This window comes from Anolis sagrei, chromosome 2, assembly GCF_037176765.1.
Source record: "Anolis sagrei isolate rAnoSag1 chromosome 2, rAnoSag1.mat, whole genome shotgun sequence".
Lineage (NCBI taxonomy): Eukaryota > Metazoa > Chordata > Lepidosauria > Squamata > Dactyloidae > Anolis > Anolis sagrei.
This window is the reverse complement of record NC_090022.1, coordinates 163744926-163761668: the sequence shown is the minus strand read 5'-3', so window position 1 is coordinate 163761668 and position 16743 is coordinate 163744926. Positions and strand designations below refer to the sequence as shown.

At 41.6% G+C, this 16743-nt stretch overlaps 1 protein-coding gene across 1 annotated transcript in view; it reads left to right on the top strand.

Moving 5' to 3' along the window:
- The window catches only part of PRKCSH (PRKCSH beta subunit of glucosidase II), an 81345-nt gene that overhangs the window by 847 nt on the left and 63755 nt on the right, over positions 1–16743 (top strand). The window contains exons 2-7 of the mRNA XM_067464038.1: positions 7220–7335; positions 10051–10167; positions 11373–11468; positions 11559–11616; positions 14474–14591; positions 16273–16402. Coding sequence (XP_067320139.1) covers positions 7248–7335; positions 10051–10167; positions 11373–11468; positions 11559–11616; positions 14474–14591; positions 16273–16402 — 607 coding nt within the window. The 5' untranslated portion in view covers positions 7220–7247. The remainder of the gene's footprint in view (positions 1–7219; positions 7336–10050; positions 10168–11372; positions 11469–11558; positions 11617–14473; positions 14592–16272; positions 16403–16743) is intronic.

The following is a 16743-nucleotide window of genomic DNA, read 5'->3' as shown; positions in this document are numbered from 1 at the left end:
CAACCAGGTTGCTAACAGGAGCGGCACTCAGGGAGCATACTACTCCTCTGTTGCGCCAGCTCCACTGGCTGCCTGTTCGCTACCGGGCACAATTCAAAGTGCTGGCGTTAGCCTATAAAGCCCTAAACGGTTCTGGCCCAACTTACCCCTCCGAACGCATCTCCTCCTATGAACCGACTAGGACACTAATTTCATCTGGGGAGGCCCTGCTCTCGGTCCCGCCTGCATCACAGGCACGCTTGGAGGGGATGAGAGACAGGGCCTTCTCAGTGGTGGCCCCTCGGCTGTGGAACACTCTGCCTGCAGATATCAGATCGGTCCCCTCCCTGCTGGCGTTTTGGAGGAAAGTGAAGACCTGGCTGTTCGAACAAGCATTTGATTAAACAGTGTAATACATAGGTAAAGGTAAAGGTTGTCCCCTGACATTAAGTCCAGTCATGTCTGACTCTGGGGTATGGTGCTCATCTCCATTTCTAAACCGAAGAGCCAGCGTTGTCCATAGACACCTCCAAGGTCATGTGGCCAGCATGACCACATGGAGCGCCGTTACCTTCCCGCCGGAGCAGTACCTATTGATCTACTCACATTTGCATGTTTTCAAACTGCTAGGTTGGCAGAAGCTAGGGCTGACAGTGGAAGCTCACACCGCTCCCTGGAATCGAACCTGTGACCTTTTGGTCAACAAGCTCAGCAGCTCAGTGCTTTAACCCACTGTGCCACCGGAATAGAAATACGGAATAATGGATGATGAGACTGGATTCTGATTTTACTGTTGAGGCGCTAATGATTGTTATACTGATGTTTAATGATTTATGTTACAATTGTTTTTAATTGCCCTATACTTGTCTCGTGATGTTTTGTATCGATGTTGTTCACCGCTTTGAGTCGCCTGAGGGCTGAGAAAAGCAGTATATAAATAAAGTAAGTAAATAAATAAATCTCCCCAAGCAACTCAGTGTGGCTTACATGAAGCCAAGCCCACAGTAAATCAACAAACAAAGGCAATAACAAAAACAATCAATACAATACAATTAATATAAATCACATAAACAATAAACAGTAACACACAAGCATTTAAAAACCTATGGCCGGGCCAAATGTAATAGTTTAAAATTTAAAAAATAACGCTAGGCATGAACAAGGTAGGATATAACAGGTATAGGGTTTTCAAAGAGAACTGAGGGAGTGCAGTCGGTCCTAAATCAATGGTAAAGTGCATTTTGAGGGCATATTGCTGAGAGTTTTCCTTATTCTGAGAGGGCACACTGGAACAACCACATTTTCAGGCTCCTCCTAAATACTGCCAGAGTTGGGGCGTGCCTGATGTCCTTGGGAAGTGAGTTCCAGAGCCTGGGGGCCACCACCGAGAAGGCCCCCTCCCTCGTCCCCACCAATTGCGCCTGCGAAGGAGGTGGGAGCGCGAGTAGGGCCTCTCTAGATGATCGAAGAGATCGCGTGGGTTCGTACACAGAAATGCAGTCACACAGGTAGGCAGGTCCCAAACCGTTCAGGGCTTCGTAGGTAAGAACCTGCACCTTGAATTGGGACTGGAAAATGAACGGCAGCCAGTGGAGCTCCTTAAACAGCTTTCCAAACATTTGCAAAGCTTTCCAAACATTTCACGTTGATGACACGCAGCATCTCACGACACAGTCATTGAGGCCCCATCTCCACTGCCATATACAATCCAGATTATCTACTTTGAACTGGATCATATTGAAGAGACTTAGGGCCATTCCACACAGCCATGTAACCCAGAATATCAAGGCAATACATCCCACACTATCTGCTTTGGACTGGGGTATCAAGAGTCCATATTCAGATAATAATAATAATAATAATAATAATAATAATAATAATAATCTTCATTTATACCCCGCCACCATCTACCCATTTATACCCCGCCACCATCTACGCCACCATCTACCCACGAGTCCATCTACCCAAGAGGACTCGTGGCAGCTTACATGAGGCCAAGTCCAGCAATACAATACATCAATATAAGGCGTACGGCAAGGCTGCATACTCTCACCCAACCTTTTTAACTTGTATGCAGAACACATCATGCGATGTGCGGGGCTGGATGAATGCAAAGCTGGGGTGAAAATTGCTGGAAGAAACATTAACAACCTCAGATATGCAGATGACACCACTCTGATGGCCGAAAGCGAGGAGGAGCTGAGGAGCCTTCTAATCAAGGTGAAAGAAGAAAGCGCAAAAGCCGGGTTGCAGCTAAACGTCAAAAAAACCAAGATTATGGCAACAAGAATGATTGACAACTGGAAAATAGAGGGAGAAACCGTGGAGGCCGTGACAGACTTTGTATTTCTAGGTGCAAAGATTACTGCAGATGCAGACTGTGGCCAGGAAATCAGAAGACGCTTACTTCTTGGGAGGAGAGCAATGTCCAGTCTCGATAAAATAGTAAAGAGTAGAGACATCAGACTGGCAACAAAGATCCGCCTAGTCAAAGCCATGGTATTCCCTGTAGTCACCTACGGATGTGAGAGCTGGACCTTAGGGAAGGCTGAGCGAAGGAAGATCGATGCTTTTGAGCTGTGGTGCTGGAGGAAAGTGCTGAGAGTGCCCTGGACTGCGAGAAGATCCAACCAGTCCATCCTCCAGGAAATAAAGCCCAACTGCTCACTGGAGGGAAAGATACTAGAGACAAAGTTGAAGTACTTTGGCCACATCATGAGGAGACAAGAAAGCCTAGAGAAGACAATGATGCTGGGGAAAGTGGAAGGCAAAAGGAAGAGGGGCCGACCAAGGGCAAGATGGATGGATGGCATCCTTGAAGTGACTGGACTGACCTTGAAGGAGCTGGGGGTGGTGACGGCCGACAGGGAGCTCTGGCGTGGGCTGGTCCATGAGGTCACGAAGAGTCGGAGACGACTGAACGAATGAACAACAACAACAAGCAGTAAATTGTAAAAATAAAAATACAATACAAAACCAATTATAAATAACACATCAATAATATAAAATCACGACGTTTGAAACACAGAAGTCAAACACAATGGGCAGGGCCAATAAAATAGATTTAAAACACACAATAGTCTTGATTCTATACTTTTTGCTTAATCTGTAGTTCTGTTTAATTACTTAAGAAATGTATGTGTATTCAATTAAACAACTGCGTATGTATTAATCTGCGTGATTAGCAAAACCACACTATATGTTGTTGAAGGCTTTGATGGTCAGAATCACTGGGTTGCTGTGAGTTTTTGGACTGCATAGCCATGTTACAGTAGCATTCTCTCCTGACGTTTCACCTGCATCTATGGCAGGCATCCTCAGAGGTGGTGAGGTCTGTTGGTAATGAGGCACATTATCTGCTTTGATAATCTGGATTATGTGACAGTGTTGATCCAGCCTTAGAGATTTCGTGTTACATTCACGCAGCATCCTACAACTGACATGCTAATGTGTCATAATACAATTTGGAAAGCTGTGTTTTATGTACATCTACAATAACTATGTTAAATTAAATTATAAAAAATATAGATATTACACTCTTTCCTCTCTATGATTTTCAAAAAATAAATGTTCATAAAATTAATGCATACCTCAAGTTTAAATATTACTTCTATACATAAGCATAGGTCATTATTTTAACCCATGCCTGAAGTTGCCACATACACTATTTAGGTCTGCAAGCAAAGATTTGGAAGGGTGACTGTGAAAGGACTGGATAAGATCCTCCAGTGTCAAGAGGCAGAACTGCATTCCAGAGTCCGGACCATACTGGCTTCTGCACAAGCTGGACCAAGATTTGAAACTTTGCAACCACACATCAGCGATGCATGAAACTCTTACCTCTTGAAAGGGTGGGACATAGAGTTTCAACTGCTTATTTCTAGATGTCTTTCCCCAGAGCACACACAGCCCCTGGCCTCAGCCATTTTCTGGGTGGCGTCCCTGCAGCATGAGACCTAAGGAGATACTTAGACTCAAGATTTCCTTGAGTCTAAGGCAAGCTTCAATTTTCAAAACCGTGAAACCAATAAAATATTTGCTGTCGAATGTAATGTGCAGCAGCAAAAAGTGCCCTCTTTGTAATTTAGAACACCAAAGCTGTCATCAATGGAAAGGAAAAACTTGGGGTGCATCTATACTGTAGAACAGTGGTTCTCAACCTTGGGTCCCCAGATGTTGTTGGCCTACAACTCCCAGAAATCCCAGCCAATTTACCAGCTGTTAGGATTTCTGGGAGTTGAAGGCCAAAAACATCTGGGGACCCCAGGTTGAGAACCACTGCTGTAGAATAAATCCTCTTTAATTGCCTTGGTTCAGTGATATGGAATCATGGTGGCCATAGGTCTACAATGTCTTGAGCCTTCTCTGCAAAAGAAAGCTGATGCCTCACCAAACCACAACCTGGGGATCACAACCAGACACATTGAAGACATTTGCCCTTGTGCTATGCTACTCTGCTGCTGAGTATGCATGCCCAGTGTGGAACACATCTCATCACGCTAAAACAATGGATGTGGCTCTTAATAAGACATGCTGCATTATCACGGGGTGTCTGTGCCCTGTTTGGGTATCAGCCAGCACGTCAATGATTTAAATAAAGAAATAGTTTTCTGAGATCTACAGAGACACTCGCTGGAACACCTCAGCAAGTGAGAGTCCAAAAGTGGCAGGCTAAAACCCAGAACCTCAATGGCTGGTACCCTCCCGGGCACACAGAAAACTGGGCGACTTGGAAGGTGCTGAACAGTCTGCGCTCTGGCACCATGAGATGCAAAGCCAATCTTAAGAAATTGGGCCATAAAGTTGAATCCACGAGTCTGGAGAAGAGCAAACTACAGACCACCTGCTGCAATGCAACCTGAGCTCTGCTACATGCACAATGGAGGACCTTCTTATAGTAACACCAGAGGCACTCCAAGTGGCCAGCTACTGGTCAAAGGACATTTAATCAACTACCAAGTTTGCAAACTCTGTGTTTTGTTTGTTAAAAATGCAATAAAACTGTTTGGTTTGCTCCTGACATGATAAATAAATAACCAAAGCACAAATCCAAGGATTGCACAGCATTGAGCCTGGCAATTAAATTAGAGGTGACATCCCTCACATACGACCTCCAGCTTTGGCTCTTTTGCTTTGGCTCAGCACTAAGATTACTGTACGACACAAATCTAATGTGCACACTAATTTTGGCAAGACCATTTAGCCATAAAAAGGTGAACATCAGATTTGAATAAATGGGGTAATCTCCATTTGCAGAGTTATTTTTTAGATTTGTTTCTGGCGCAAAATGGATTGTACAACTTGGTACCTCATTATACTGCTTGTAACTTTTTGTTTAATTGTAACATTTTTCTGTCATGAAATACACTGGTTTGAAATACACAATTAGTTTGGAAACACCCTGTATTTCCATTGCCATGTGTGCCGTTGTGAAAGCGGGACTGAGAAGCAAACTGGCAGAATCAGATTATTTGAAATGTGGTGCTGAAGGAGCACTCACTTGTTGCTGTTGACTGCCAAAAAGAGCAATGCTTCTGTGAGCAAATCAAGCCTGAGATTGACTAAACTGAGGCAATCATGCTTTGGACGTAGCAAGTAGGGCATCTATGCTGTAGAATTAATCTTTCGTGACCGTATCTCTCTCCATGAACCAACCCGGGCCTAGGTGTTTTGGACTTCAGCTCCCAAAAATCACAGCCAGCTTAGCAGCTGTTAGAATTGTGGGAGCTGAAATCCACAGCATCTGGAGGAGCACAGTATGAGAACCACTGGTCTAGATTGATCCCCATACATCTGTTGTGCTGTTCATTCATGCTAATTGAGGGAATCAGAGGTTAGGTGGCATTTACCTTGCTTATTGTAGGTAGATTGTTGCCACTCTGAGTCCCCCTCGGGGTGAGAAGGGCGGGATATAAATGGCATAAATAAATAAATAGATGCACTCAGCTATAATAGAAAAACCATTATTTCCCAGATCAAACTTTCTTGCATTTTAATGCAGCGACACTACTACAACCTGACACAAAAAATCTATTTTTCCAGCTCTCTTATACCACTCTTCCAATTTTGGCACTGCTGAATAACTTCAAGCTGGAGATATGATAAGAAAGGAAAGGAAGCCTTGGTAGGCATAAATGTAGAAAGTAGTTTATTTGCATTGGTTTTATTAGTTGATATGATCCTGTACAAAACATTGTCTAAGGTGGGAAAGAACATGTAGCTACCATCATCCCATTTTCAGTTCTAATTATACTCTATGATCCATGTGTGTGTATGTGTGATTCAGGCCCGTAGTCAGGAGGGGGGCTGAGTTTGATTCAGGGTGAGGGGGGGCTCAGGATCTACCCTAGCAAACCTTTTGTATCATCATCCCAATACCCCCATGCATATGGAATATATTGAGCATGGTGATCAGATCATAAACATAACAGTTTAAATAATGTACCAGTAAGGCCTTCTTGCTGACTACCCTGAGAATTTGGGGGGGGGGGGGGGCTGAAGCCCCTCAAGCCCTCCCTGGCTACAGGCCTGGAATGATATAGTTAATAATGAAAATGGACAGTCGCACCACTGCACCCCCCCTCCCCCCGCCGATAAAAATAGCTAAATAATTATTTTAAAATTGTAGTATCAAAATAATTGCAATTACTCTATATTATGTCAGGAATACAACATGTTTCCTTATTAGTTTTATCTGAAGCTGAGAAAATCTAGTCTGCCGAACCAGAGGTTTGGGAGGTCAATTTTGAGGGATTTTCCAGTCCTGATAAAACAAACTTCTTTTTTGAGACTAAAGTTACTTTAATATGGAGGGAGGTCTTTATCATAGGGACAGAGCCCCCAGTGGCGCAGTGGGTTAAACCCTTGTGCCGGCAGGACTGAAGACCCACAGGTTTCAGGTTCGAATCCGAGGAGAGCGCGGATGAGCTCCGTCTCTCAGCTCCAGCTCCCCATGTGGGGACATGAGAGAAGCCTCCCACAAGGATGGTAAAATATCAGAACATCCCCTGGGCAACATCCTTGCAGATGGCCAACTCTCACACACCAGAAGCGACTTGCAGTTTCTCAAGTCGCTCCAGACACGAAAAAAATCATAGGGACACAATGGGGAAGGTGTTGTGCTATATGTGTGCTTCTTAGAAACATTTGTTTGTCACTTTGTCAACAGATTAATGGACTATGTAAGACTCTAGTCTGGTCAATTAGTATTCTTATATTGCTTTCCTTCTCTCTCCCTCAGGAATTGTTGCGACTTTTGCCTGTGGACCATGCTTCTTCTGCCCCTAGTTCTTTTCTTGCTATCTGGTCTAGCCTCATCTGTGGAAGTGAAGCGCCCACGCGGTGTCTCCCTAACAAGTGAGTTTCTGGCAGATTATACCACGCTATTGGGCAGCTTAGAAATCCTTCTGTAACATGTTGTTCTGTCAGGAGGTAAATTCTTGTTTTCTTATTGTCATGGTGACTGGAAGCAAAATGTTAACCTGCCAAGTTGTGGGCACATCATTGCTTTGCTACTAAAATTCTGCAGTTTTTTTTCTCTAATAATTTCTGGCTGAGAAATGGTATGTAAGGAAGAAATGTGACTACCAGACGTTAAGATTACCACTGTAACCTGCTATAAGCGATGCGTTATGGTGCACAAATAAGGGTAAAGCATTTACTCTTGTGGGTACAATGTATCTCTTACAACATTTTTAATTTTTTGCAAATAATTGGCGTGATTCTGTTTACTTGAGTAGTACTTCTAGAAATGGGGATGTTGAGAAGCATTTTCTAATTATTCTCTGAACAGTTTCTCATCATGATCAATGCTCTGGCTCCCATCTAATGCCAAGCCAAAATTTAGTGCTATAAGCCTGAGTCAAAATGTACCCAGCCAGGCCCGTAGCCAGGATTTTGATTGGGGGGGAGGAGGGCTGAGTTTCGTTGGGGGGGGAGGCTCGGGGTCTACCCTAGCAAACCTTTTGTATCATTATCCCAATACCCCCCTACATATGAGATATATTGAGCATGGTGATCAGATCATGATATGAATAAAAATATCAGGTACCAGTAAGGCCTTCTTGCAAACCACCCTGAAAATTTTGGAGGGGGGGGGGCTGAAGCCCCTCAAGCCCCCCCCCCCTCCCCCTACGGGTCTGTACCCAGCCCAAGCTTTGGCTCTTGGGCTCTTTTTCCCCTCTGCCCACAAGGCCCCAAACAAGAAATCCTGGTGTATTCAGTTTTAATTTCCATAAATACTAGCTATCTGTGAAATTCAAAACAGAGGTTATGATTTGAAACTAGCAGAGGTTAAACAAAATAAACAAAGTAAACTTTTAGCTGCTTGTTTGGAAAATACGTTTTGAGCCACATTATTGAATTTAAATCTAGCAGGAAACCAGGTTTTTGGAAAGCAAGACCAAAAACCTCAAAAACAAACCAGTTTTACCTCTGGCCAAGTTGGAAAAAAGAGGAATGGTGGAGAATAGTACAACAAACTCTTAGTATCATCTATGGTTTGGTTCCAGCCCCCCTCCCCCATAGATTCCAAAATCTGTAGATTTTCAAGACCCATTGTAAATTAAAAAGCTGTTTGCTTACATAAAATAGCAATATCAAGGTTTGCTTTTTGTATATATATATTTTGCTTCAGTGTGGAGGAATATTTTCAGCCATGGATGGTTGAATCTCTGGGCACAGAATCCATACACAGAATCCTGCTTTTTGTCCTCCACCCTGATTCCTTTAGCTCTTTTAAGACACCATGCAGGGCTGGGCAACCTTAAGTCCTCCAGATGTTGTTAGATTTCTGATTACCAGTTATCCTAAGTGAGGTTACCATTGATCAGTAACTGGATGATGCAAATTGTGCTGTTACAAGAGAAAATTTGGCCCTACAATATAATAATAATAATAATAATAATAATAATAATAATAATAATAATATTTTTGTCATGTCAGGAGCGACTTGAGAAACTGCAAGTTGCTTCTGGTGTGAGAGAATTGGCCATCTGCAAGGACGTTGCCCAGGGGACGCCCGGATGATTGGATGTTTTTATCATCCTTGTGGGAGGCTTCTCTCATGTCCCCGCATGAGGAGCTGGAGTTGATAGATGGAGCTCATCCGCCTTTCCCCTGGATTTGAACCTGCGACCTGTCGGTCTTCAGTCCTGCCGGCACAGGGGTTTAACCCACTGCGCCACCGGGGGCTCCTATATAATAATAATAATAATAATAATAATAATAATAAGATAAGAATATGATATAATTATATATTTATATTACATTGTAATATATAATAACAATAATATGATATAATTACATATTTATATTACATTGTAATATTATTAATAATAGTCCGATATAGTGGTATGGTGCAATATAGCAATGTTTAATGCTGATATTGTACTATGCTAATAATATAATATAGTGTATGTAATTAATAATAATAATCATAATAATCCTTTATTTGTACCCCGCTACCATCTCCCGAAGGACTCGGTGCAGCTTACAAGAGACCGAGCCCAAATACAACAATAAAAACAACAGCAACCACAACAACGCAATTACTCAAAAAACAAAGCAATAGCAAAGAATAACAATACATTAACAATATCCAATGACGCAATTAAAAATAATGGCCGGGCCAAATGTAATAATTAAAATTAAAAATTAAAAATGCTGGGCATGACAAGGTGGGGTGTTTGGAGGGGATGGGCATGCAGATATTCTGGATCTCTAATAAAGTGCGTTGGGACATAATGCTAGGGTTTCCTTATTCTGGAAAGGCACACTGGAACAACCACGTTTTCAAGCTCCTAAAGATTGCTGCCTTGTAATCCGCTCTGAGTCCCCTTCGGGGTGAGAAGGGTGGCCTATAAATGTCGTAAATAAATACATAAATAAATAAATACCATCTTCCCAATTTCCACTGTATCACTGGAAATAGAACTCACAAGAGCTGAGTTGCAAAAGCATAATTATTAATTGTAGTCTAAGGTCACCCAGCATGTGTGCTGTTTGACATTGATCTCTAGATCTGTATTTATGTTGCATTTGCTTGAGTCAAAATGTCTCTGTCATTTTCAGACCATCACTTCTATGATGAATCAAAGCCATTCACTTGCCTAGATGGCTCTGCAACGATCCCCTTTGACAGAGTCAATGATGACTATTGTGACTGCAAGGATGGTACAGATGAACCAGGTAAGTGGAACATATCCCTCAGATGCCCCACTCACACACCTTGGCCTCCAATAGATCTTAATTCTGTTGTTAATTACTATTGATGTATTTCACAGGATTGTCCAGCCCCCAATAGATCTCTGTCTCTCCCAAGGAGAGAGTATTGTTCATCCTCCAACCAATGTTTTTAGGGTGTAATAAGGTTCACCTCTGGGAGTGTCCCATTATACTCAGTGAAGGTCAGTTCCGAGTAGACATATAAAGCACCATGGTATTAGCCTTTCAGAAATGAAATATGATCCATATGTAATCTCTAATCCAGAATTTAAAGAAGGAACCACAAAGAGGGGAACATGAACAGAATCCCATTGGTGTTGTGTGCATTTGTCAATTGTTGAGGCCTCGGCCTGTGTAAGCCGCATCGAGTCCTTCGGGAGATGTTAGCGGGGTACAAATAAAGATTAATAATAATAATAATTTTTAGTGACGAGACGCTAGTGAATGGTTTCATAGTAATTGTGTATTAATAGTGTATTAGATTAGGTTATTAACTGTTTATATTGGTGTTTGAATTTTGCTGTGTTCTGTGTTTTGTGAACCGCTGTGAGTCGCCTTCGGGCTGAGAACAGTGGTATAGAAGCAAAGTAAATAAATAAGTAAGTAAATAAATAAATAAATAATTCCCTTATGGAAGTGTTTGGAGATTGTTATTCCATTTACAGCCTGCATTCAATTAGTTCACCTACATCCAGAGATCACTATGGACACAAGCAATGATGAATCTGGACCAAACTCTACACGAATACTCAATATGCCCAAACGTGAACACTGGTGGGGTGTGGAGAAAATAGAATCTTGACATTTGGGAGTTGTTGTTGCTGGGATTTATAGTTCACCTACAATTAAAGAGCATTCTGAACCCCACCAATGATAGAATTGGGCCAAACCTCCCACACAGACCCCCACGTAGGCCACAGCAATGAGTGGCAGGGGATGGCTATTGTATGTGTGTGTGTGTATATATCACACACACACACACACACACACATGTCCTGCATGTGGGAGGGAGGTGGGAGTTTTCTTGATACAGGGTGGTTTAGAATTATGTTAATTTTGAATAAGGCTTTAGCTTTTCATGGGAAAGTTCCTTTACATTTTTTGTTTTCTTTTTCATATTTATTAAACATACCTATAACTGTTTCTTGCACACTTTCTTCTCTGTCCAGGGACGGCAGCATGCCCAAATGGCCGTTTCCACTGCTCCAATGCCGGTTATCGCCCTCAATACATTCCCTCCTCTCGTATCAATGATGGGATTTGTGGTAGGTTTTGCTAGCTTGTGGTGCTTTGGCGGTGGGAAGCCAAACCCAAGTGGATAGGTGTTAATAGCTCTCTTGTCATCTCCCCTTCAGACTGCTGTGATGCAACAGATGAATACAACAGTGGCATTGTGTGTGAAAACACCTGCAAGTAAGTCAGAGCCTTTGGCCTTTTGGGACACGTCTCATATACATGTGATGCCTATTACAGGGTGTTCAATTTATATTTATACTAGCTGTGACCTGCCACGCGTTGCTGTGGCCTATAGTAAGAATTTTTGAAGTAGAGGTAGATATCTGGACTATTATGAAAGAGCGGTACCTACCTATTCCTTCCCCCCTTTTTCTTCCCCTTCCCCTTCCTCTCCTTTCTTCCTTCTCTACCTCTTTTTCATTCCTTCTTTTGTTCTTTGGTTTCATCTTTCTTTCTCTCTTTCCTTCCTTCCCTTCCCCTTTCTCTACTTCTTCCTTTGTTTCCTTTCTTCCCTCCCTGTTTCCTTCCTTCTTTCACTTTATTTCCTTTTCTCCTTCCTTCCTTCTATACTTCTTTCCTGCCTTTCCTCCCCTTTTTCTTTCCTTTCTACTTTGTATTCTTCCTTCTATACTTTTTCTTTCCTTCTTTCACTCCCTTCCTTCCCTCTTTCCCTCCCTCCTTCCTTCTTTCCCTCCCTCCTTCTCTCTTTCCTTCCCCCTTTACCTTCTACGTTACTTCCCTATTTCCCTCCCTCCTTTCTTCTCTCCTTCCTTCCTGTCCTCCCGCAATACTATGGTAGTGTGCCTTCTAATTCTATTCTATGAGTCTATTGAATATAGTAATATATTGAATTTAAAGGTATTTTTGTGGGGTTTTTTTCAGTGATGGTTACTCCTTCGATTGTGAGGAGTTTTGTCGCCAAATTTGGGGTCATTTGGTCCAGTAGTTTTTTTGTTTTTAAGGTACTCATTACGCACAGAGCATTTTTATATATATATATTGTTTGAATTACTCATTGATTTCAAGCTGGAATTGTTTAAATTGTTCTTATCGCTTTACCTTGCTCAGCGCTAATAGGGTAAAATATTTAAGTGAATAAATAAACTCAACTTGGCAATTCACTTTGCAATATTGCACAATAATTGGCTATAGAGTTGAGTTACTTTTTAAGTCAGGGCTGAGAAGAATGTGGGTTTTGCAAGAACTCCAAGATTGGCCAGTTAGCTCTAAAAAGAAAGGAACAGTACTTCATCTACAAATGTTACTTTGGAAACTTATTCTCTGTTCCATGACTAAGTCCTTCTTTCTTTTACCTGCAAACCCACTTCCACTTCAGCTTCTCACGTGCTTTGTTTTAGTATCCTAATTTGGGAGGTAGGGCAGGCTTTTCATTTGCTGGGGAATCAGATTCTAGTTCAGATAACCCAGAAGTCTACCTTCTACCCTCCCCTAAATCCTTTCTCCCTAATTTCTTTCTAAGTTATTATTCTGGTTTTGTAGGCCATTAGATTGTATCCATAACTTTTCTAAACACAATTGTCGTAAATATATACAAACATGATACAGTACTGCCAATTAAAATCAAACTTAAATAATACATGCATGAACATCTCAGAAAGAAGAAAACCCCAGATGTTTTGTAAAAAGTGTGTTTTCTTTTTACAGACCAAAAGAGGAAAACTAATGTCGGTTTGCAGGAATAGAGAGTATATTAAAGATATCTATGTTGTTTCTAATCACCTCGCAACAAATCTAATAACCTCTCAACAAAGGTTTGCTCTAGGCACTGTCAGGCCATTATATGCTAATCAAGGTGGTCAGTTGAAACATTCACACCTAGCTCCAGAAGACAAGAGTCCTTTGTTTCACCCTGGTCATTCCAAAGATATATAAACCCTTTTTCTTAGTTCCAAAAGATCTCACTACCTCTGAGGATGCTTGCCACAGATGCAGGTGAAACGTCAGGAGAGAATGCCTCTAGACCATGGCCATATAGCCCGAAAAAACCTACAACAACCCAATCTATGTTATTATTTCCGTGCATTATGTTCACTGCTGTTTTTAGCTTTCTGAGATGTATAGACAGTATTTTGCTATAGTTTCTTTTTATAATGTGTTTGTATATAAATAAAAATGTAATGTTTGTTTGTGGGATTAACATAACTCAAAAAACCACTGGACGAATTGCCACCAAATTTGGCCACAAGACATCTACTAACCCAAGGAGCGATCATCATTAAAAAAAAATTGATTTTGTCATTTGGGAGTTGTAGCTACTGGGATTTATAGCTTACCCACAATCAAAGAGCATTCTGAACTCTTTGATGGAATTGAATCAAACTTGGCACACAGAACTCCCATGACCAACAGAAAATGCTAGAAGGGTTTGGTGGACATTGACCTTGAGTTTTGGAGTTGTAATTCACCTACATCCAGAGAGCCCTGTGGACTCAAACAATGAAGGATGTAGACCAAACTTGGCACAGATGCTCCATATGCCCAAATATGAACACAGATGGAGTTTGCGGAAAATAGACCTTGATATTTGGGAGTTGTAGTTACTAGAATTTATAGTTCACCTACAATCTGAATCCCCCCCCCCCTCCATCAATGATAGAAATGGGCCAAACTTCCCACACAGAACCCCTATAACCAACAGAAAACACTGTGTGTTTCTGGTGGTCTTTGGTGACGCTTCTAACACCCTCTCATGACTCCCCCCCCCCCCCCGGTGTCCTGACCCCCAGGTTAAGAAGTGCTGCCTTAAGGCCATCTAGTAATACACAAAACACAACAGCAATATCATTCATGGTCCTGATAGTGCTTGCTCCATAGATTTATAGATGTGTTGCGTGCATTGCATGTGGGAACTATTCTTGGGTGAATTGCCTAAGCTACTCCATAGGTTTCCAATAGTATGGTATCAGCTTAAACACTCCATAACTGTGGTCTCATTTTGTGTACCAGTGGATACTATGAGTAGAAGATACATTTGGGCTACATTCTAACAATCACCTTCTTTGCCTTGGCACAGAGAGATGGGCCGAAAGGAACGTGAAGCACTTAAGCAGAAGGCGGAAGTGGCCAGAGAGGGTTTTGAAATCAAAAAAGCCTTGATGGAAGAAGCAAGTAAGAGAAAGGAAGAAAAACAGGTGAGGAGGAGAAGGAGGCAGCAGTTAGTGTTAAATGCAGGGACTGTTGGAAATAGCAGACTTCTCAAGCCTGTTATTTGTCAGGTATATCATTGCTTACTGTATTGTATGTGTGTATTGTATATATGAATTACAGGGAGTGATCAACCCCCCCTGTTAAAATAGTTTCACTGGCTGCCGATAAGCCCTAAACAGTTTGCAAAGCCCTAAACAGTTTGGGTCCAGCCTATCTTCGTGATTCCATCTTCCCCGACAAAACTGCAGAAGTTGTAAGGGCCCTTCTCTCACTCTCACCTGGGATGGCCCTTCTCTCACTCTCACCTCCGTCCCAAGTGTGGCTGGTGGGGGTGATCCCCCCCCCTCCCCGGCTCTGGAACATTCTCCCTGAGGGAATTAGATTTTAGCCCACCCTGTCCACTTTCTCTAAAGAACTAAAAACGTGGATATTCCACTGTGCTTTTGATTATTCAGTTCACTAGATTCTTCTGGCCCCTCCAGTCGTAACTCAATATCTTCTTCTTGCACTTTATCATTGTCCCTGCCCTATAATTGTATTACCTTAATTGATTTGGCCCTTCTAGCCCAAACTTCTCTCCTGCACTTTTCCACCAGCCCTGTCCCTGCAATTGTATTTCACAAGCTCCTGCCTTGCCCCAGTATATTGCCACTTTGTTATGGCATTGGTTGTTTGTTGATAGTTTTGTTTTATGATGTTCGTATTTGTAAGAAAAATTGTGTTATATTTTAATTAATTAATTAATTGATTAATTAATTAACTTTGCTTCTATACCGCTGTTCTCAGCCCGGAGGCGACTCACAGCGGTTCACAACACACAGGAAAACAGCAAAATTCAATGCACCAATATAAAAACAGTTAACAGCCTAATCTAATACACAATTAATACACAATTACTATAATAACCATTCACTAGCGTCTCATCACTAAAAACAATGAGACTATTTTAATCTCTGTTTGACTGGGATTGTTCTTATGTAAGCTGCCCCAAGTCCCTTTGGGGAGATGGTGGCGGGATACAAAAATAAAGTTATTATTATTATTATTATTATTATTATTGGTTTGCAATTTTACCTAACCTCTTTGTTGTGAGAGGGACTGCAGACCATGTGATTAGAATTGGGCATTTTCAGGATGCAGAGTCCATTTTAGATCAGTAGAAGCCATTAGACACTTAGAGACACTTTAATTACCCATTGGGTTGCTCTCTACTTTTGGTTTAAAACCCTCCTACTAGATACATCCTCTGTTCATGACCAGCATTTATTTTTAAAGTTTTAACTACTACATCTGGCCCAGCCATAGGTTTTTAAATCATTGCGTGTTTTGTCTATGTGTGAGTTATATTCATTGTATTGTTCATTTTGCTTATGGTTTTTGTTTTTATTGATGTGTTGTTGGGTTTGGCCTCATGTAAGCTGCTCCGAGTCCCTTGGATATTTGAATTTAAAATTGCAGTTCTGTTTATGCAGGTGCTGAACAGGACTTGATTTATAAGCATTCCTGACCCATTTTTTCTCATAAATATTATACAAATTAATCACTCTGGTATTGAAGCAAGAAACAACCAGTTGCTTATGATGACCTTATTAGAAGGCTTGTGCACTGTCACTAATTTCCTTTCCTTTTTTTTCTTTTTCTTTTTCTTTTCTTTTCTTTGTATAGAAAAAGCTGGTTGAATTACAGGAGGGTAAGAAATCTGTAGAGGAACAAGTGGATACTCTCAGGGCACAAAAAGAAGCTGCTGAAAAGCCAGAAAAGGAGGCCAAAGACATCCACCAGAAAGCCTGGGAAGGTCAGTACACTACTATGTGAAAGGATTAACTGTACTTGGAGCTTCATTGCTGATTGCCAGCCAGCCGTCTCCTTTTTAAAGATATGGTATGTAAGGAATGTTTTTAAAATCAGAACTATAGCTTGTGGTATGCTGGAGAAACATCATTGACAGTATAGCAATCTGGGGAAAACAATAGTCTTCAAATTCTGAAATGATGGAGTCCCATCAAAAGCTGATTGTTGAGCAGTGATGGCAGATAGCATCGCAACTCTTTCTTTTCTTCTGTCCTACAGGAGAATGTTCCTGAGTGAATGACTTTTCCTTGCCCTTGACCATTTTCATGGCTATTTAAAACGGTT